Source organism: Pipistrellus kuhlii, unplaced genomic scaffold (genome assembly GCF_014108245.1).
Source record: "Pipistrellus kuhlii isolate mPipKuh1 unplaced genomic scaffold, mPipKuh1.p scaffold_m20_p_43, whole genome shotgun sequence".
NCBI lineage: Eukaryota > Metazoa > Chordata > Mammalia > Chiroptera > Vespertilionidae > Pipistrellus > Pipistrellus kuhlii.
In genome coordinates, this window is record NW_023425544.1 from 1,967,967 (window position 1) to 1,990,159 (window position 22,193).

At 39.8% G+C, this 22,193-nt stretch overlaps 1 protein-coding gene across 2 annotated transcripts in view; it reads right to left on the reverse strand.

The window, feature by feature from the left end:
- NR6A1 (nuclear receptor subfamily 6 group A member 1) overlaps positions 1 to 21,135 on the reverse strand; it is a 147,477-nt gene extending 126,342 nt beyond the window's left edge. The window contains exon 1 of one of the 2 annotated variants that reach the window (XM_036411962.2): positions 20,824 to 21,135. In XM_036411962.2, coding sequence (XP_036267855.1) covers positions 20,824 to 20,923 — 100 coding nt within the window. In that variant the 5' untranslated portion in view covers positions 20,924 to 21,135. The remainder of the gene's footprint in view (positions 1 to 20,823) is intronic. The other variant, XM_036411961.2, reaches the window with a different exon arrangement.
- Positions 21,136 to 22,193: the final 1,058 nt, after the last annotated feature.

Sequence of the window (22,193 nt, forward strand, 5' to 3'; positions counted from 1 at the left end):
GAGAGGATTAAATGAAATTTTAAAAATTTAAAGCATTCAAGATAGTACCTGGCACACAATAAATGTTCAATAAGGGTTAGCCATTATTATCATAGTTGGTGAAGTCATTCTGATCTTCATCCTCCAAACCACAAGTATAAGTTTACTTAGGAAACAGAATTCTTGATTAAAAAATGTAGACCAGTTTGTAGCCTCTCTAGAGAAGCTATTCCACTCTGCACAAGCACAGCGAACAGGACCTTTTATTAAGTCATCACTCAGTGCTATTATTCAGAGTTGGCTTCTTGATGAAGCTACAGCATTCATGAGAAAATTGACCTCTGGAAGAACTAGTTATATCTCAGATCACTGGACCAATAAAATAAATGATCGGGGCATGTTTAATAGCTACAGATACTAGTTTACCCTGCCCCACTAAAATTTATAATCTATATGTATAATACATGTTTCCTTATAGTTTTTAATACCTGTTATAAATTCTATCAGAGTAAAGTTCTTCTTAGATTAACATTAGCACAAAAATAATAGTAGAGTAGCATTCTTACTTTCCTTCATCTCACAACTACAATAAGTGAAATACGAAGAGTTATCAGTCTTCCAAAGTAAGAAACCATTATTTGGCAGACAGCTGTTTTGATCTGACTATAGCAATTCTGACTGAATACACCTCACATTCCTGAACAAGTCAGAGACCATATTTTCAGAAGCAAATATTAGTTAACAAAGCTAAATGAGAAGAGTACACTTGTAAGGTAAACAAGTCTGATTAAATACAAGCTGGCCTGGAAACTGGTTATTTATAGTCCCTGCCATATTATGCTTTTCATGTTTTTAGTTAAAGTTATTCACTCTTAATTTTGTTCCAAATAGTATTTAAGTAACCTAGTGGTATTTTGCTTTACTTCCTAAAAGGCACTAACTATTAAAATTTCTTCCCATTCCACAAAAAAGAATCAGCTTTGCCGAAACCTGTTTGCCTCAGTGGATAGAGTGTCGGACTGCGGACTGAAGGGTCCTGGATTCAATTCCAGTCAAGGGCATGTGCCTTGGTTGCAGTCACATCCCCGGTAGGGGGCGTGCAAGAGGCAGCTTATCGACAACTCTCATCGATGTTTCTAGCTCTCTATCTCCCTTTCTCTCTGTAAAAAAATCAATAAAATATATATTTTTTTAAAGTATCAGCTTCTGTGTCACATGCCCAGAGCCAACACTGCCCCCTGATTGGTAAGGTTCTGTCCTAAACCCCAGAACATCGTCTCCAACAGCACAAACTGGCTTTTGGGCTTTGTTCTTTCCCTTGGAAATACATAAAGTGTCTTTAATTTCTTTTCTTTTCTTTTCTTTTTCCAGAGAGGAAGGGAGAGTGAGAGAAAGAGAAATATCAATGATGAGAGAGTATAACTGATCGGCTGCCTCCTGCACTCCCCACACTGGCCTCAAGCCTGCAACCCATATGTGCCCTGACCAGGAATCGAACCGTAACCCCTGGTTCATAGGCCAAGGCTCAACCACTAGGCCATACAGGATGGGCCATAAAGTACCTTTTTTTTAAAAAAATCATGACCAGTTAAGGGGAAAAAAAAAAAAAAAAAAAAAAGAAAGAAAGAAAGAAAGAAAGAAAGAAAGAAAGAAAAAGAAAAAGAAAAAGAAAGGAAGAAAAAAGGTTACAAGCAATTTTCAAAGAGCACATCTATCCCTATGCCAAGAAATGGAGAAGACATTATTCTGGTTTGGTTTTAATTTTTGCATCTGCCATTAAAGCAGTGTTTTCTAAATGCTAGACTCTTTAAAGTACAATAAACTTAGGGTCCTCCTCTATCCGAAACTCGTACTGAGATTCCCTGAGTGTGAGCCCTAGAATCCAGAGAACTGGATTTGAATCTCATCTCTCCCATTTACTGAGCCAAGTCACTCAGTTCTCTCATCTGCAAAATGACAGTAATAATGTAACTCTCCTTATAAGGCTGCTGCATATAATAGCACACAGTAAGTACACAATAAATTTCCCTTTAAGAAGAAGAAAAGGCAATCCTTAACTGCAAAATTTTCAGAGGAAAACAATGGTCACAAACAAAGTATTAGCCTAATTTTGCTTACAAATAGTTGCTAAATCACAATTCCAGCTAAGAAATCAGTCGGAATCAAAAACTTTTCTTTTTAACAGGAAGAACACAAAGGTATGCTCTAAGCAAGAAAGAAATTAAGTTTTTGTGATTTAAAACTTAAGTAGTAAAAGTCTAGGTAATATGAATTGGTAATAAAATTTCAAACTCTGGGTTTGAAGTCTCTTACTTTAAACCAAGGCATGTTGATAAAGCTTACCTTTGGCTAAGCTCTGGGTTGAAACCTGAGGTTCAAAGTGTCCTAATTCAAAGCAGTGAATTATATATTTTGGTTTATGCCAAGTATTAGAAAATTTTTATTAAAATATCAATCAACCCACTGGCAAGTCACACACCATACCAGTCTGACCCCTAGTATTAGAAACCGATCAGGAATAAATTTCATAACATGATTTATTAAGAATCTACAGTAAGCTCAGTTGGTTAGAGATTCGTCCCCATATGCCAAGGTTGCAGGTTCGATCTTCAGTCAGGGCACATACAAGAATCAACCAATGAACGCATAAATAAGTGGTTCAACAATGTTTCTCCTTTCTCTCTTCCTCTCTTTCTACAATCAATACATAAAATAAAATAAAAGAACCCACAGTAAATGTTCAAAGATACAATAATCAATTCCCAAAGAAAACCCTGAATAAGCACTCATTCATCTTTACACCTGCATTTTATCATAACTGATTTCTAAGAAAATTCCTCATAATTTCTTTCCAAGTGCAAAATATTTCTATAGAGAATTGTATAGATGCCATTTAAAATAATTCAGAGTGGAATCTTTTTCTTGTGTAATAACTAGTAGAACAAACCTACTAAACAATAGAACTACAGAATTTCTATGTATTTTTAAGAAACAACTGTCACAATACAAAATTAAGAAAAAATGACAGTTGAAATGTTTTTTCTTATTCAGAAAGCTTTAAAGATTAAAAATCAAATTAAGCCCTAACCAGGTTGGCTCAGTGGATAGAGTATCAGTGTGTGGACTAAAGGTCCCAGGTTCTATTCTGGTCAAAGGCATGTACCATATTTTTCGGACCATAAGACACATTTTTTCCCCCCCAGAAGTGGGGGGGGAAAAGTCCCTGCGTCTTATGGACCAAATATAGCCTACACATATACTTTAAAAAAAAAGTTTTTTTACTTGCCCGGCTCTGTGTGGTCTCTGTGTGCTTGCCCGGCTCTAAAATGGTTCTAAATGCTGCTGTTTACTTTACAGGGTTGATTACATGTGTTTATGACTGTGATGTTGGGTTTTAATGCACAGAAAATATTTTAGGACACTATTTGTTTCAGCATCTTTTTTTCTTCATTTCCCTTCTCTAAAAACTGGTGCGTCTTATGGTCCGGAGCGTCTTATGGTCCGAAAAATACGGTACCTTGGTTGCGGGCACATCCCCGATAGGGGGTGTGCAGGAGGCAGCTGGTCGATGTTTCTCATTCATCAATTTTTCTAGCTCTCTGTCCCTCTTCCTTCCTCTCTGTGAAAAATCAATAAAATATATTTAAGAAAAAAAAAAATTCTGGTGGGGGTGGGGGTGAGAGTTCTCAAGTTCCCTGAGGAGGAGTACTTAGAAAAAAGGAACTTTAGTAAATCTAACCATTGTATAGTAATAGGCACTTTATTTTACACAGACTGCCTAATTTCTCCAAACATAACTGTGAAGCAGTTCCAAGTCAACTCACCAAATGGTCAAATCTCCAAATAGCCAATTCTCTAAATTTACCAAAATTTTGTTTTAACTATAATAATTTGTGTTGATGAGGCAGTTTAATTAGCTTTTAAAGACTTCTGCCAAATTAAAACTGACAGGATAGCAGCATTTTCAAGAATGTTAAAATTTCTTTCTACCCCAGTTCTCTGCTGCTGCAGATGGAAGAGTCAGGGTATAGAGAGGAGTTCTACTTGCAGAAATATACAATCTGGTCTAAGCTGCAGGTGAGAAGGGGTAGGGATGAGGTACAGGAAAAAATGGAGAAGGAAATGGGGGAGCAATAGCTGAACTGAATATTGTGTAAACTGAACACATGGCAAACTAGTTTCAATTACTTGGGTTTTGGTCAACTGGCGTGTTTACCTATAAACCAGGTGGTGCTAACCTTACAGACAAAAAAAAAATTAAGAAATGTTAAATAACTTTCTTAAAAAGTGCAAAGCTACACTCTATGTTCTTCACACAGAACCTCATTTCATTCTCCTTGGTAATGGAGGGAGGGAGGGGACATCAATTTGTTATTCCACTTATTTATGCATTCATTGGTTGATTCTGACTGACCTGGAATATGGGTGGCGGTGGGGGGGGAGGTGGTCAGGGGAAAGGATAGGGGAAGCTCTAACTCAGGGGTGGGGAACCTTTTTTCTGCCAAGGGCCATTTGCATAGCTATAGCATCAATTGCAAACCATACAAAATTATCAACTTAAAAATTAGCCTGCTATATTTGGTCAAACATTTAACTAATTCACACCTAATGCTTTGGCAGGGCCAGACCAAACAATTTTGTGGGGCCTAAGGTATAGCCAATTGAGCTACCCAGCCAGGGCCTTGCCTAAATAATTTTATTTTTTTAATCCTCACTGGAAGATATGTTTTACTGATTTTAGAGAGAGGGAAGAGAGGAAGGAAGGAGGAGGAGAAGAGGGGAGGGGGGAAAAGGGAGAGAGGGAAGGAGAACCATCTGTGATAGACACATCTCATAGGTTGCCTCACTTAAGTATCCCCACCAGGGATCAATTCCACAACTCAGTGCCCTGACTGGGAATCTTCTGACAAGCTTTTGGTGCAAGGGACAATGCTCCAACCAACCAAGCCACAAGGGCCAGGGTGCCCCAAGATAATTTTTATTACCATCTCCACCAATGAAGTTTTGTCTGCCATAATACAGTATCACTTACTTCAGAGTATTGCCATTCAGAAGTTGTGTGGCACTGTTGCCAGACTAAACTGGGATAATTTCATTTAGCCTGGAAAAACCTTATTTATACATATGATTTCAGATCAATTTTGCAAAACTAAAATTCTTGAGAATTATCATCTTTACAGACCAAACTGGCAATTCAAAAGAAAGTCTAGGCTAGTCTCATTAAATAAGTGTAAAAACTAAAATAATTCTGAAATGTACCACATCTATATAAGACATTAGTAGCTTGCTCAAACTATGTGCCTTACAACTGGACACTTCAGGGATTCATCACATTTATGGATGATACTAGGAGACGATGCTAGAGGCATTATAGCTCACCTGTTGACACATAAAACTGAGTTTTCTTACAGCAACGATTATGTTTCATTATGCCAATCAGATAGTAAGCCCAAGGCTCTCTAAACAACTGAAAACCCATTCTGTCCTTTATTCACAGATCTTATGACACAATCCATACATAAAGTATTTAAAAAATATTAATATTTTTACTTTCATACTGCCTGTTTTTACTAGCAAAGTTACAATTCCTGTAACATATTTTAATAACCAATTAAATTGGTATTTATAGAAAGCATTAAACATGTTGTGATTCCTCATTGGATTCCAAAATCACTTCAATGTTACGATGGGGAAAGAGATCTTTTCAGCAAATCTGAATATTGCAGACTGACACCCTGAAAAATGAAGAGTTGACAAATTTAACTTTTAAATCCATTTCAGTTGTCTCTTTTGCACTTAATGCTTCTTTAATTATTTCTGATCTTCACTGTACATCCAAGGCTACTCTTAATGTTTTATCAAACAGAATGCAATTCTAGCTAACCCCTTTTGAAATCAACAAAAGCTATAAATTTAACTTAAGACAGCTTTTGTAGGTCAGTTAGATTCAAGGTCATCTCAAGGCTTTTAATTACTAACCAGGATTTGAGGGGTATGCAATTGGTAGAGTTGAGGGAAACAGCAGCTGGCTTATTCACTTTGCTATTAAAGAGCATTATAAAAACTGTGTCTTGGCAAATTGCAACTTCTCTGGGCCACCAGTGGTAAGCACAAAGAGCAGAGTAATGATCTTCAAACATTAGTGTTTACTTGAACTCCGTGGTCGGCAAACCAGGAGCAACATGAGTATGACTCTTCCATAAAATACCATGGCCTGGGTGAGTCTATTTTGAAGAAGTAGCGTTAGATGAAGTTTAAAAATTTTGGCTCTCAAAAGAAATTTCAATTATTGCACTGTTGATATTTGTCTGTTGGCTGAGTTTGCCGACCACCGCTCTAATTCAATATAAACTTTAAAAATTACTAGAAGACTCTTTATTTTAACAAATGTGATTTATGATTTAACTCAATTTGTAGATAACCAGATTCCGTTCTGAAACCAACCCTGTTACAAACTGTGAATGCCTTTCAAATTGTGTAAGATTCATTTGGGTCTCTTCACTATAACTCTGTGCAGGATAAGTATAGAAGTCAGCCATGAGGAATCCATGACAATTCTTCAGATTTCCAAAGAAATAAGTTTAACTTCACTCTCCATACACTTAATTCCTAATAAAATTCATCAAATTCAATTGTAAGTTTCAGGATATTTAAGACTTTGATAAAGATGATATAGATGTGTGACACAATCAGGCGCGCGCGCACACACACACACACACACACACACACACACACACACACCCATCCTTCCAAGATTTTTAGAGGCAACCAAAAAAAGGCTCAAGTTTGCCACCACCCATTCCCCCATAAGCCTATATAATAAAAGCCTAATATGCAAATTCTCCCCTGGGACTGGGAGATCAGGAGTTCAACTGCTCGCTATGATATGTGCTGACCACCAGGAGGAAGCACAGAAAATGGCAGTTGTCGGTGATGCAGCACTGGCAAGCAGTGGAGGCACTGCCAACCCGGATGGGCCTTGAGGAAAGCAGGACTGTGGAGGGGTGGTGGAGCAGGTGAGCAGTGAGCAACGCCAGGCCAAAACGGGTGCAAGTCAGGCTGTGGGTGCAAGCTGGGGCCTGATCTCCGCAGACCACCCCAAAGAACCCACCTGTACACGGATTCATTCACTGGGCCTCCAGGCTGTAATAGAGAGAAGGCAGTCACAGAAGAGAGCCTAAGCACTGATCTGACCAAGATAGAGATACATTCAAGTGAGGCCTGGTACCAGAAATCTTAAAGATTCAAGGACAAAAGGCACTGGACAAAAGGCATTGAGAACAATTAGAGAGAGAGAGAGAGAGAGAGAGAGAGAGAGAGAGAGAGAGAGAGAGAGAGAGAAAGAGAGAGCGTGCGCGCGGGCGAACAAACACGAACGGACCATAGTGACTCAATTCTATCTCAAGTACTGGGCAAGTATTTAAAAAAAATAAGTACTGCTGACAGCCCTAGATTTTAGTATACAAGGTATCTTAGTGAACTGGCTGTTAACAAACTGGCTGTTCTAAAAATCTATTCCCCCCAAAATGAAAGAAAACATAAGATGGCCTGGGCAGAACTGTTATATCAAAAACTAAAATCTATCTCAATGTCCAACAATTAAAAACAATAAGCTGTCATATTGCTATTAAAATTTTTAAGTAATTTCATGTCAAATAAATCAAGTTCAAAACATAAGAAAGACTTTAAAACAAAAGGCATAAAACTTAATGGTATATATAATCACAATAAGCAAAAACCAAGGATTTAAAGTCCAGAAGAGAATATTTTAAAATTTTAATGGAAGTTACTTGGAGCAAGACTATAGGTAATTTCCCCTTAATTTTCTGTATTTTCTAGTGACCAACCATTTCTTTTATATATACATATACATATACATATTCATATACATATATATATATATAAATTATTGATTTTGTACGGAGAGGAAGGGAGAGAGATAGAGAGTTAGAGACATCGATGAGAGAGAGTCATAGATCAGCTGCCTCCTGCACACCCCCTACCGGGGATATGCCCGCAATCAAGGTACATGCCCTTGACGGGAATCGAACCCGGAACCCTTCAGTCTCCAAGCCGATGCTCTATCCATTGAGCCAAACCGGTTTTGGCAGTGACCAACCATTTCTAATTTTAAAACATTAGATTACCTAAACAGTTCACACCTAGAGACCTAAGGGCTACAGGCAATTCAAACATAGAGCTAAGTGCTAAGAGATCACACTATTTAAAATTTAAATACAAGATACAGCTAAAGCCCTTCTGCTTTTATTTATATGCAAGCACTTCCAACTGTGTTCCCCTGGCTATGTCCCTTAGGCAATGCTCTGAGGTTGCTTTACAAACAAGGCATTAGAAGCACTTAATATCACCCAACCACTAGTCTCATCTATGCTCCTGAAAACTAGCTTTGGAGAATAAATTTACAGTTGTTCAGTTATTTCCCATGAATGCTCGGTAACTTTTTGAGTTTTTTATCAATAGGCACACTATATGAAAATCAAACTTACTTTGAAATATTTGGAAAAAGTTCACGGCAGATAGAAAATTTTATCTTCAAAAGGTAAATGCCTTCATCACATAGCACTTTCAGTAACTACTTGCCAACAGTTAGCTTTAAATTCCAGCCAGCCCAATTATCTCTCAGATTTATCTGTCAGCGAGTAAAGAAATATATTTTTGTGGGAAAACAACTGTAATTTCCCACATTAGGTGATTGATTAAGTTCTCTCCTCTAAAAGGCTGATTGGTTTCCTGGTGCCAGTAAAATGATTGATGAATATTTCGACTGCAGCTCCCTTGCTGCCCACCCCCACTATACCCCTCCCCCCATGCACTGCCGATCCTTTCCTGCTGGGTTCCCTTTTTACAGAACAACAGCATTTAAGGAGGTTTTGCAATTTTCTTTAATGAATCCATATTCTCAATGCTGAATGAGTTTTGCAAATAAAAAAATCCCTTTACAAGGAAAGAAGGAATACTCTGAAATTAACTATGAATTTGAGTCAGTGAATGAAATTATACTTACAAGGGGTATAAATGGGAAGAAAGTGATCATGTTGTTGTTTTTTTAAAGATGACAATTATATCAATTTTCAAGTTTACACTATCAATAATCAACACTCTGGAACTTTAATTGCAAACATTTCTATAACATGAACCTGGAAAATGGAATTTTCATGTAAATTATGTGATCTCACAAACTTTAAGGCATCCAGGTATTCTAAAATCAGGACAGGGTAACAGTGTAAATGTTCTTTGAGAGAAGATTGAACAGCATCTGAAATGAAAATCATCCCTGAGAAATTGGCTGTTAGCACCATAGCTGCGTGCTTTTGGCAGGGCTTTCTTTTCTTTCTTTTTTTTCTTTTTTTAATATATTTTATTGATTTTGTACAGAGAGGAAAGGAGAGAGATAGAGTTAGAAACATCGATGAGAGAGAGTCATCGATCAGCCGCCTCTTGCACACCCCCTACTGGGGATATGCCCGCAACCAAGGTACATGCCCTTGACCGGAATCGAACCCGGGACCTTTCAGTCCCCAAGCCGACGCTCTATCCATTGAGCCAAACCGGTCTCGGCATTGGCAGGGCTTTCTTAATTGCAATTTTCTGTTTTACCCAATTCATTCCATCATCAAACTGAAAAATCCCTTCCGGGATTATCTAATTTAGCGCCTTCATTTTATAGGTGGGCCCATAGAGATGCGCCTTTGAAACAGAGCTAGAATCAGAACCCAGGCAAATCCCAGGCCCATCAACTATTTTCTGGGCCTCTCACAAATCCTTTCCTACTGAACTACATTGCCATCACAATCCATTAACCCACACTGCCACATCTTTCTCGCTCTCTCTTTGCTAGGGAGTCATTTTGTATATTTCACAAGCTTTGGGCTCTTATATTTCCATTTTCAAAGGGTCACATCAACTTTCTTGGATTGGTTCTCCTCTCTTTTATGTAGCCAGTTTTTGTGTGGCAAAATTTTTTTAAAAGGTACAAAAGACAAAGGCCAACTTTTCCTGAACTGCATTCCCCAATGCAGTCAAGCATACTTGTATGTATTCGGTGTATCTAGTCATTTTAGTTAGAAGAAGGGCCACATTTCCACACAGAAACCGCATTCTGGTTCCAGAAGGGCTCACAAAGCCTTGGACTTAGCTTTAATACACCTTTGACTTATATACTGATCCCAGTTGCCTTACTGACTAAAATACACATTCCCTTCCCTTATATTTTGTAGACTTCCTCTGACACCCTGCAAAGGATTCAGATTCCTAACCTGACCATTCCTTTTTTTCATTCATTCAACCTTCATGCAACGCAAATCTTTGTGCTTAGTGCAGAGGAAACAGATTCAAGATGTTATATCCCTGCCTTGCGTAGCTCAAAACCCCTTTCTTCCTTAGCTCCCCCCTTAGATGTACTAAGGATTCTTTCGGATTCTGCAAAAATTGTTTTCTGGTTGGCTTATTAAAAGAAAAAAGTCACGTGCAACTTTTAAGAGTGGATCTCTGTCACTCTCTTAATCTACAGGGAGTTGATTTCTGGGCCTCCTCAACAACTATAAATGCCCTGAATTCATGAGTGCTTCCTTTGGGGCAGATACTTTGCTTGGCACTTTACAGTCTTTGTCACTAATCCTAAGGACCCTAAAGTCAATTTCAGAAATGTTATAGTAGGGGGTGGGAGGTGTTAAATCTAGGAAATAAATTATTAATGCTGTTGCTGTGAAGAATGGCGCTTAACTTCTGTGGTCTTCAGTTTTCACATCTATAAATTGGAGATGATAATAAAATACCTATCTCATAGGGTTATGAAGGTAATGTGTGTTAATACAGGTAAGGTGCTTAGGATATTATGTAACAAGCACTACATATGCTGGTAAATTTTAGCTACTATTATTAAATGAGAACACTAAAGTTCAGAGAAGTCAAGTGACAAAGTCACATAGCTGTGATCTTTGTTCTGCCACTCTCCGGAGTCTCTGCTCTTTCCCTCTCACACCATCATACAAAAATCCTTTCCTCCCCGGCTGAGCCTACTACAGCCACTTCCAAAAAACAAAGCCCTCTAAATAGATATCAGTGGGGGGTTCCCCCAGGTGGTTTATTATCCTACTAAAAAGGCATTTTAGAAGAAGGGTGGCAAGGCTTTGAAAGGAAGTCTCCTGACAGGTTAGATTTCTACAGTACAGCAAAAATATGAAAGAAAAAAGTATCTGCCTCAATCATTAAGTTCAATAATTAAAGTGATTCACTTCAACTGATGAAGAATGCATTTAAAGATTTCATCCGAAATCTAACTTAAAATCCAAGTATTAAAATGAAAAAGGAAAGGACTGTTTCTCATGACTAAATTGCAACCCCCACAGAACACAAAAATGCTTTAAGAGGTACATTATGTGACACTCCAAGAACATCAAGATAATTACAGAGCTCTCAGGAAGGAAGCCCCAATCTCTCACTGATCTTTCATCACCCACCAAGCTTCATCTTGAATTCCAAGCCAGTAACTCCTTTTTGTTATTCACATTGTTAGGTGACATTTCTCCTGCCAGCAATCTCACTACAGAATGAGTTCTACCTAGCAACTATCCTAAGGAATAAATCCCTAACTGTTTAACAACTTCAGTAATTGACTTACACTAAAATGTCACTCACACTAGGAAAGGGTATTATTCTTAAGCCAGGAGACGAGCTGCTTCTCCTATACAGACTTTATTACCATCTCCCTCAGTGAAAACCAGGTTAAAAGTCAAGCCAATCTACAAAATGACAATACCAAAATAACAACTTTAGAAGACTCAATGAAAACCAAACATGTCTACTGAAAACAAATAGACAAACAAGCTGTTTTTGATGAAAGTTTTAAAAAGCAAGGTAGAATTTTTATCTCTTATAAATGGTTATTTTTATAGCAATGACCCTTAATAGTAAAAAAGTATTTTTGTGTTGTCAGATTTATTCCCATAGTTACAAATCTATCCTTTGTGAGAACACAGGTTCTATAGGAAATTTTCTGCCACAAGATTTCATATTAGCAGGTAACAAAATCTTATCAGAGAATTCAGTGAGGGTAAACTATAACACACTTCATTTAGTCTCAAGCAAAGATAAAACTTAAATCGTCTGAATGCATTTTTAATTTTATTCTTCTTCCGTAGCCCCTTTGGAGGGAGGGGGGGCAGGGTGACAAAAAGAAAAACCCAAAGTAAATGAATACTAATAATATCTGGTAAAGTCATCATTTTCTTACATATTAAGTTGATTAATTTAGAACAGAGGCTTTTTCACATATTTTGTCTGAGTGGACTTAACCTATATAAATTAACATTTTTATTAAAAATAACTATAATTTCCCAAAAAATAGTGAAAAGAGTAGCACTGTTTATAGTTTTGCTAATCTCTTAATATCAAGCTTAATTCTGTCAGCTAGATTCTCCTATATGCAATCAGTATGTTGTGATATATATTGTTTTGGTTGAGATATAGAGGCAGAACATTGGTATGAGAGGACTTGCTTATTAAAATAATTACAGATAGTTTTCAAAACTTAGTAAGTGCTGGTTTCTTAAAGGTTAGTTCAATGTGAAATTTAAAACCACTTCAATGAACTTTGTATACTCTGTTACATTAAAATCCATTAGTCTAGCCCTGACTGCTTTGGCTCAGTGGATAGAGCATCTTTGGCCTTCGGACTGAAGGGTCCCAGATTTGATTCCATCTAGGGCATGTACTTTGGTCGTGGGCACATCCCAAGTAGGGGGTGTGCAGGAGGCAGCTGATCTTGATGTTTCTAACTCTCTATCCCTCTCCCTTCCTCTCTCTAAAAAACCAATAAAATATATTTTTTAAAAGTTCATTAGTCTACATAACATTTTGAACAGGTATTTACCATGCAGGATTTTGTAATGTCATATACCCAGAGATTTGGAAAATACTCCTTTACTGAAATAAGATGATCTTCAAAATGTTATCATTTCCTTATACAATATTTTAAAATCCTATTTGTTAATATCACCACCAATCTCATTTAAAAAGGTAAGTATTGGGAAGCTGTCAAGCTCAGAGTGACAGAGACAAGATTTCCAACGTGCTATTGTTGCTTGAAAGCTCAACTTTTATTCACCAGCAACAAATGTCGTTTTCTTGGATAACCGGCTCGCTGTTTATTTTCCTAAAAACTTTCTGCTAAATACCCAAATCTGAATAAACCATAGTTAGTTAATTGTTCTTTCAAGTAAAAATGGTGTTCCATTTAAAAAAAAAAAAAAAAAAAGCAGCTAGTTCAGCTCACAACAAATGAGCTGCATATAACTTTTCTATTTTGGGATAGCAGAAATGGTTTGCATGTACTTGACATAGCATATAAAAAACAAATATACTCAAGGGTTGAGATTTAATAAAATTAATCATCTTTATTGCTTCATCTAAGACATTCTTAAGTAAAAATGGCTTCTTTTTTTTAAAATACAAATATATGGAGGTGAAGAACACAACTACTACTACGGTACCACAATTTGTTTCCTTGACTTCTGCTAAGGCACCAACAGTTTTGACCCTCCACTGTTTCTGCAACACCAGTGCAAATGTCAACATGGCAAAAAAGACAAAAAATGTCAGTATTATTATAAAAACTGTTTTGAGCTCAAGAGCTTCCTTGAAAGGGTCTCAGGGACACCCCTAGAGGTCCATGGAACACAGTTTGAAAGCTACTGGTTTCAATAACACCGGTAAATAACAAATTTAATGACTCAATAAGTGGAAAGAGATTAAGTCTGAAACAATCCCAGTAATGAAGGATCAACAAATGATAAATGGTAGAAAATAATACAATCCAACTGAGTACTATTTCATTAATCATGTGTAAATTTAAAAGGCAAGAAATGAGGAAACAGGATAAAAGGTATGTAAGGCTTAACAGAATTTTCCTGTTTTGTTTTTTCTCTTGTGACAGAAAAACTAAACTGCATAAATTGGAGTTCATTTAGGCCTCCCCTCCCCCCAATACAAGTGTATGAAGGTGAAGAATACAATGACTACTATTATAGTTCGTTGCCTTCATTGTAATAAAAAAAAGAAAAGAAAAAAAAAAGAACACTGCATCTGATCCTGTACAGCATAAGGAATTAACAGAAATGATCAAGTCTGAGTTTTTAATACTTCCAAGACGATACAGGTTCAGGATTGAAATAAGGGCATGAACAAATAAAATTATTTTTAATGTTTTCCCTTTTATTGAATTTATTGTAGTAACACTGAAAATTTTATTTTTTTAATGAAAACTCAATACAGGTTAAGTAGTTCCTTCCTGAAATCAGTCTGTCCTTCATTTTGGCACAGATTTGTCATTGAAATGTTTCCTGAGTCTTAAACTAAGACTCAAAGGAAATATCATAGGAAGTTTAAACATCAGTTAAATCAATCATGTCCGTTTTCAATCAATAGTTTTAGAGGAAAACATAAAGAACACAGATTTTGACACTACAATGATGGATTGAAAGAGCAAGTAAAACCCACTAGTAGACCTATAAAACGCTTCTGTAGAGAGGTCTAAAATTGTATGGTACTATGAAACATAAGGAGTTGGAAATAAAAAGCTGAGAAAGTTACCTCTTCCTCATGAGGAATTTAGTTGTGCATTTCTCTGTCAAATGCAAATCTTGAGTATATTTTTAAATGAATTATAAATCATTTCCAATGTAATTAGTCGTTCGAGCAAGTATCTCTGTTTAATACATCTTCTGCTAATACAATCACTAGTTCCAATAAGCTAAAGGTTATTATGCAATTCCCTCTATCTCTATTATCACTTTGGCAATGACAGCAAAGTCACTATTCCGGTTCAAACCACCCACAGAGTATATCTTCTAATCAAACCGCCAGGATTTGTTTCCAGAATACATTACATGTTGCTGTCTAGGGAATTGGTTTTGGAAACATTACACTCACCAGCTGACTTATCAACAGTGCCCATAGAATTGACACCAACTTAAAGACAAGAATCCTTCCAGAAAATATAAAAATGCTACTACTGCCATCTGCGGTTTATGCTTGAATAGCTTCTCTGGTGTAAACAAACTTAAGGGTATTCAATTCGCAATTAGGATCCAAAGACTCATTATTTGAAGGTACTTCTTATAGTTAACTCAATATAACAAATTGTATATGAGAGAAGAATTTGTAGTTCTCTTTAAACTTATATAATGAGTAAGGGGGAAAACCACAAAATACCCTGAATGAAAATGGTTATAGTGTCTAAGGACTAAGTTTTGTTTTCCCCAAATTTCCACACTCCTAAGGAAATTCAAAGACTTGATGCTTCCTGTGAATTTATAATTAGGATAACTTCTCTTAAAATAGTGATTGTCAATATTAAAACATTTCCAAAAATTTTAAAGAAATCCAGGGATTTCTTAGACAAGAGAATTTGGTCAGTTTGCTTCCTTCAAGATAAATTTTAAAGATTCAATTATTCGTATAATTTTTTTAAGTACAAAAATTCCAAAATGCAAATGAAGCCTTAAAGTAGGTTATTTTCACAACTTAATTTTCTCTCAGTTTGCTTTCTCAAATGACAACCACTGTAGCTTAGGGATCAAAAGATTTGGTGCAGCTGGGGGTGGGGTAAAAGGCAATTCAGCTTCCCAACAGCCAGCTGAGGAAATCCTGGTTCTCTCCCCAACTAAATCACTGTTAATTAGAATTGCTGGGTTACATAGTAAAGTCTTATTTAAATAATCGTAACGGGGGAAGGGGGGGTCTGTTTTCTTGAGAAACTGTTCCACGCAGGCTACTATTGTTTAACAGCAGGTAATAAGGAAATAAAGTACGAAATTCTTTAAAATAAAGTTATCTATTCTATAGTTATTTCTAAACCACACTGAAAAAGTTAGAGACAACATGTTTTGTTTTTCTTCTAACTTTACATTATTAAGGAAACTACTGTCTAACAGGCTTATCTTTTTCATAAAGACAAGCCATGTTGGAAAACAAGCAATAAATAAACAGCAGGCTGATTCTATGAGTACTGTAGATCAAAGTTACATTAAGAACTTTTTTTTTAAGTGTGAGAGATCAAGCTCAGATGAATGTGAAACATCAGCTCAACACAAGATAAAGAATTACGAGCTCAGTACTTCTTGCCGACTTTTAATAATTCTGGTATTTCTAAACCCTAGTTATCAATCAAAGGCATCCATAACCCCATAAGAAATTACCTGAGCCAGGAAAAGCTGATATTAAGAATATGAAAGTTTAAAAGAATGTATTTTCTTTCACAATTAGTTGGTTTTATAAATACTTTCAAAGTATAACAGAGAAATGGGTGTATTATAGCACTCTTGTGTAGATAAATTCAGTAGTTACCTTCTGTTTAAAATTGTTCTAAGGGCACTCTTATTCTTTGATGAAATGAAAGCTTTGTTTTTATCGAGTCAGAATTCTGATTTTTCTGATTATGGCCTTTTACACATAAACAATGACTGGTTCACATACACACCAAAAAAAGCATTTTTATTGTTCTCCTTTAAAAGAAAAGATTGGACCAAAAATTTAAATGTATTCTGAAAAGGTATTTTCTCAAATTTAACTTTCAACATGGAAGAAATACTTAAACTGAAATGTCATTTAACTTGGCTACAACACAAAAATAAACATAAGAACAAAACAAAATAGTAATAGTAAGGTCCCTAAAATCTAGTTGAGCATGCTGAAAAGGAAGTCTTCTATGTCAAAGAGGCAGGCTGTCCTTAATTCTGAAGCCAAAAGCTGCCATCTGACCACAATTCATTAATGGACCAATTTATTCAAACAAACTAATAAATACCTAACCTAGTTATAATACAGGATGGAATTCACTCACACAGTTTCAGGCCCCAAAACATGCAAACATCATTAGCAATTTAAACCCGACTTGCATAACAAGCACTGTAAGTGGTAAAAGAAACCCCTTAGCAGTATCATAGTAGTTGGCATTTCTACCCTCCATCCCCCCACTAACCAAAATGAGGTATTTTATTTTCTGCCTTTGCTCCACAACCTCGGTAAAAGGAAAAAGGAACCAAGAAATTATGAATAAAATATGGGAATGCATGATTTGGGCATATTTTAGGAAATGTACATGTTCTTTTTCATTAGTTGCCATCTCAGTCCTCCTCATCTAATTCCTGTTCACACACACATCCTTTTGCTATAACATTCAGAATGACTACTTACAGATTAGAAAGCATGTCATGATCAGATTTTGATCACATGAAACAGAAATACTCAAAAAAGAATTTGGTGGGTGGTAAATCTAAGTTTGGAAATGTGGTCCTCTCACATTACTGCTATTCAAAAATCAAAAGTGAATCTGCTCACTGTTGCTTTTCAATGTTCTTTGGAGGTCAGAGAACCTACCCCCCAACAAAATCAACCTGTGTGCTGCTTGTTCCAAAGAAAAACATCACTAGAGCATGCATTTTTTTTAAATGAAAGTAGACATTTTTTAGGTAATTTAGAATTAACTTTCAAAGTCACAAACTGAAATTAAATTGTCATGGAAAACACTTGCTAATTTATTTTCAGGAATAACATTTGGATGGCAGGGCCATAGCAGGAAAAGGACATCCAATTGTTTAGTGAACTTTTTGCATTTCTCCTAAAGTGTAATTATATAAAACATGCTTTTAATGGCTTATAACCTTTATTTACTTGAAATGTTTAAGTCTAATTCCTCATTTTCTTAAAATAAAACAAATGTAATATTTAGCATATACTTAAGTCATTCATTTTCCTTTGAAACCCCAAAAGGGAGCAGTCCTCTAAATTAGTTCATTTTTGTTATGAAAACCTACAAGCAACAACTGTAAATATCTAGTGCAGTTAGCTCAGGGAATTCCTGGAAGGGTGATGGTGCATCAAAAGACTAGCAGCTCTGTTCTGATAGAATAATAAAAGCCATTTAAAGGACTGTAAATTCAACATCAATGGCGTTTCCGACAGGAAAACATTGCTAAAATTCCACCTCCAGTTTATTTCTTCATGACAGAAACCAAAAGACCTCCTATCAAGATAGTTATCTACTGCAAATATTTCATACTAAGTGAATATCAGTTGGTAGGATAAAAAGTGAGAAAATTTCATTTTCTCTGCTTAGAACTTAAGCAATTTCCTTTACTTTTAGAGAAAAATAAAATTAAGTATAAAAGAAAAAAAAATATCCCCATCATTCCAGAGATAAACTTTCCTTTTCTCTCGTTTAAGTTTTTGTGTGTGTGACTTTTCTGTGAGCATGTTATTGAGATAATGAACATAAGCTGTAAAACAGAACACAATGCTCATTTTTACCCTGAAAAATAAAGCATCCTACAAGTCTGTTTCATGTATTTTTTAAGCTCATCAAGTGCCAAAAGACCATTGTGTTTTCGAGAAAAAGAAAATATTTATAGCACTAAATAGGACTGATATAAAATATTAAAGCCACCTTAGCCTAAGTGGATTGCTCCATAACAGTTTTTTGAATGGTTCTGAGCAATTGAGGAAATGAGACTATGAATAGGAAATTTGATTAAGAGTTAACATTACCATTGGGTTCTTTAAAATGTATTAATGAATTATTAATAGCAAGTGCAGTTCCTAGGCTTCCCTTACAACAATATTCTCAGTAGAATTTAAGTCTGCAGCAAAATCCATCTACGTGTTATACAAAGGTGGAAACAGGAAGTATACACACAGAGAAAAGCATTATGAGAAATACATTACTGTAGGCTATAAGATCTGGGCTTGGGTAAAAAAAAAAATCAGCATGGTAAAATTTAGATCAGATTTACAATATAACATTCTCACTTTAATACCAAACCAAATCTCCACTTTAAAGGCTTGAAAAGTTAAAAGCCTTAAAGAAACCCTTTGTTCCAGTATTCTGTCTCCTACCCTAACTAGATTCCATCCTCCTTTGTGACGAGGGATTTTATTGATCTCAAACATGTTCACATTCAGAAATTAGTCTCCAAAGACATCCCAAGAGGCTGCCGGCCACCTATATACCGCACATCAAGACATCTTAAAAAAGGACAAGAGCTTTGAAAACATATCACTCTTGGGTCAGCAACATCAAGTGAAGTTAACCAGGCTCTCCTCTAAACACACTTCTCTCTTAACTGGTAAAAACAGCACGTCCCCTGAACTGACAGTATATGTATGTTCAGATCCACCCAAAGATTCCTTCCGTAGTTCCTCATTCATTCAACAACTGAGCGCCTAAGTGACCTATATCCAGGTTACTCTCCTCACACCTGCCAGGTCACCATCCCGACTGAGAAACTTCTTGTCGGAGCAGTTAATTTTTAGTGCCTCCTAACTGTCCCGGGTGTTTGCATTCAATTTGAAATCTGTTACTTGTTAGGCACTGTTCGGTCCTAGATCTTGCAGGGAATTGCGAGTTTATGGCGCAGAGAGGGGAGGAGGCGAGCATCTCGGAGAGCCTGCCCTTTATTCGGAAATGAGATGTGAAAGGTGGAAGGCAGGGCAAATAAATAAATAAATCGGGTTTGCCGCCGGAGCGTTTGCCGGGCCCGAACGGGCACCCTTTGTAAAGCGGGCCTCCCGGGGCTATCGCCCGCGCTAATTGCTCCAGGGCGCTTTCCAAGTTCAAAAGTTCACCTTTTACGACCCCACAAAAGCTCCTTACACGTTACCAATAAAAACATCCCGCGGCAAACACTGGGGGGGGTGGGGGGGGGGGGAAGGATATCAAACAGATACAAATAAAACATCCCGCCGCAGGGGGAGGGAGCCCGGACGGATGCGGGGAGCCCGAGGACTGGGCCGGGCGGGGGCAGGGGGTGCGGCGGGGAGCCCGGTTCGGTTCGGGCCGGGCCGGGCCGGGCCAGGGGAGGCACTCCCTGGGCTCGGGGACCTGGATGGCGAGAGGACCGGGAGGAACGAGGTGGGGCGAGCGCGGCGGGGAGACAGGTGTCCCCCCAACACCCGATCGGGACAGAGAGCCGAGCCCGCAGAAAGTTGTCGCCTGGCAGAGGAGGGAAGGGAGCGGGGAGAGACGGGGTGCGGAGCGGGCACCAGCGGGGGAGAAAAGGGGACCCAGAGGGGGAGGCTCGCGGTAGCAGAGGGCGCGAGGGGAGTGCGGGGAGTGCGGGCCGGCGGCAGGGAGGAAAGAGGCTCCAGGAAGGTGCGGGGCCGAGGGGACCAAGGGGACGAGGGTGTGGCGTCGGGTCAGCGGAACGAGGAGGGAGCGTCAGCGGGGGCGGAGGGACCCGCGTGGAGAGGCCGCGGGGACCGGGGTGGGGGTGGGGGTGGGGAGTGGGGCTGGGGGGAGGGGACGGCTCCGCGCTGAAGGGACCCAATGGGGGAGCGGCCCCCCGCGGAGGGGACCCAGGGGGCAGGAAGAGGAGGCTCTGAGCCCAGGAGACCCGAGGGGGAGGGGAAGCCCCCACTGACGGGACGCGAGATGGGGGGTGGGGGTTGAGGGGGTGGGGGTTGGGGGAGGAGCGCACTGAGGGGACGCGGACCCGGGGAGGGTCTGCCATGACGGGACCTGGGGGTGGGGGAGTCCCGCAGAGGGGACGGGGAGGGGGCAGGGGGGAAGGGCGGGGAGGGAAATGAAAGTCCGAGTAGAGGGAACCAGGCGGGGGGAGGGTCTGCGCGGAGGAGAGCCCGGAGAAGGCGGCTCCACACTGAGGAAGACAGGGGAGGAGAGGGAGGTGCGCGCCGAGGGGACCGGGGTGAAGGTCCATGCGCCTTAGCCTCCCGGGGTGCTAGGAGGCGGAGGGAAGGGGTCTCCCGGGTCAGGGGACACGGGGCTGGGTCCAGGTGGGCCCGGCCGGACTCTGAACGCCCTTCACCCACCGTTGCGCGGCGGCGGAGGGAGCGCGGCGGGCGGCTCCAGGAACCCCGTGGAGCCCCCGCCGCCTGCCCCTCCGCTCGGAGGCCGTTCGTCCCGCTCCATGCGGCGGTGCTCAGGGCCCGCGCTCGGCTCGCCGCTCCGCCATGACCCGCGCCCTCGTCGTCGTCGCCGTCCGCCAGGGGGAGGGGGCTGTCAGGGGCCGGCGGGCTCCCGGCCGCCGCGCTCTCTGGGCCCCTAGCCGCCCGGCTCCGCGCCCCTCCGCGCCGCGCCCCCTCAGCACTGGCCAGCTCCCTCCCCCGACGTCACGCGCCGCGGCCACGCACGGGCGCGCGGGGCACGCTGGGAGTTGGAGTCTGCCCGGAGAGGCCGGCCACGCGGGACTCCAGCAACTGCAGGGGTGGAAAGAACGATGTAGCAGCTCTGAAGAACTGAAAAGCCAAAGCCTGCTTCAGTCGCGAAACTCTAATAAATATTTCTGCTATATAAAGGGTATATATGACTTCAGGGCCTTTTCTTTGTTGTGATTTATCGGTAGTCAACTTTCCTTATGACTCCAGGTACCCCCCCGCGATGACAATGGGTCTTTCCTAGGAGGTGGGTGGCAAAGGAACCGCTGAGCACGTGCAACGAAGCCCAGCCTCCGGGGCGGGGTTGGCGGGGGTGGAGTTTGGGGGTATTCACGGGGACCTTCCTCTGCGGCTTCGGGACAAATTGGACCCGAGATTAAAGAGTCGGAGTTTAACTCGAGGTGACTGCGTTCGTATGCAAATAGAATCTATAAAACTCTGCTTTCCGGGGTGGTCGTTAAAGGCTTTTACCTCCGGGTGGGCGGGAAAGACAAAAGTTTCTCTTCCGCCTCTTTCATTTTCCACCTGCCCCTTGGAACGGAATGGCAAACGAAACTCTCAGGCCATTGATGCCATTAAAGAAACTCTAGAGATCAACCAAAGGACTTGTGTGCGTGCATATAAGCCTAGCCAGTGGCCATGGACAACAGGGAGGTGGGGGCCTATGTGAGGAGGTGTTTGGGATGGGAATGGGGGGGTGAGAACAATTATATGATACCACAATCAATAATAAACATATAAAAAGAAACTCTATAAAAACTCCTGGTGCCTTGAAGCTCTCGGTTTGAGGGGCTCCTCACCCACCCTTGTACCCCTTCTCTTCTCAGTTTCCCAGTCTGTAAAGCGGAGTTGGGACGGCGTCCGATTGGGAGAACCCAAACGCCGCTCCCCGCCTCAGTTTCCCGGGTTTTATCGTCTTTGCAGTTCCCGGCTGAGCCCGCCTCCTCTGGCCACCAGGCGGCGCGCGGTCATCAGCTTCTGGGACCTTCCGGGCGTCAGCCTACGCACCCTCTCTTGGAAGGACT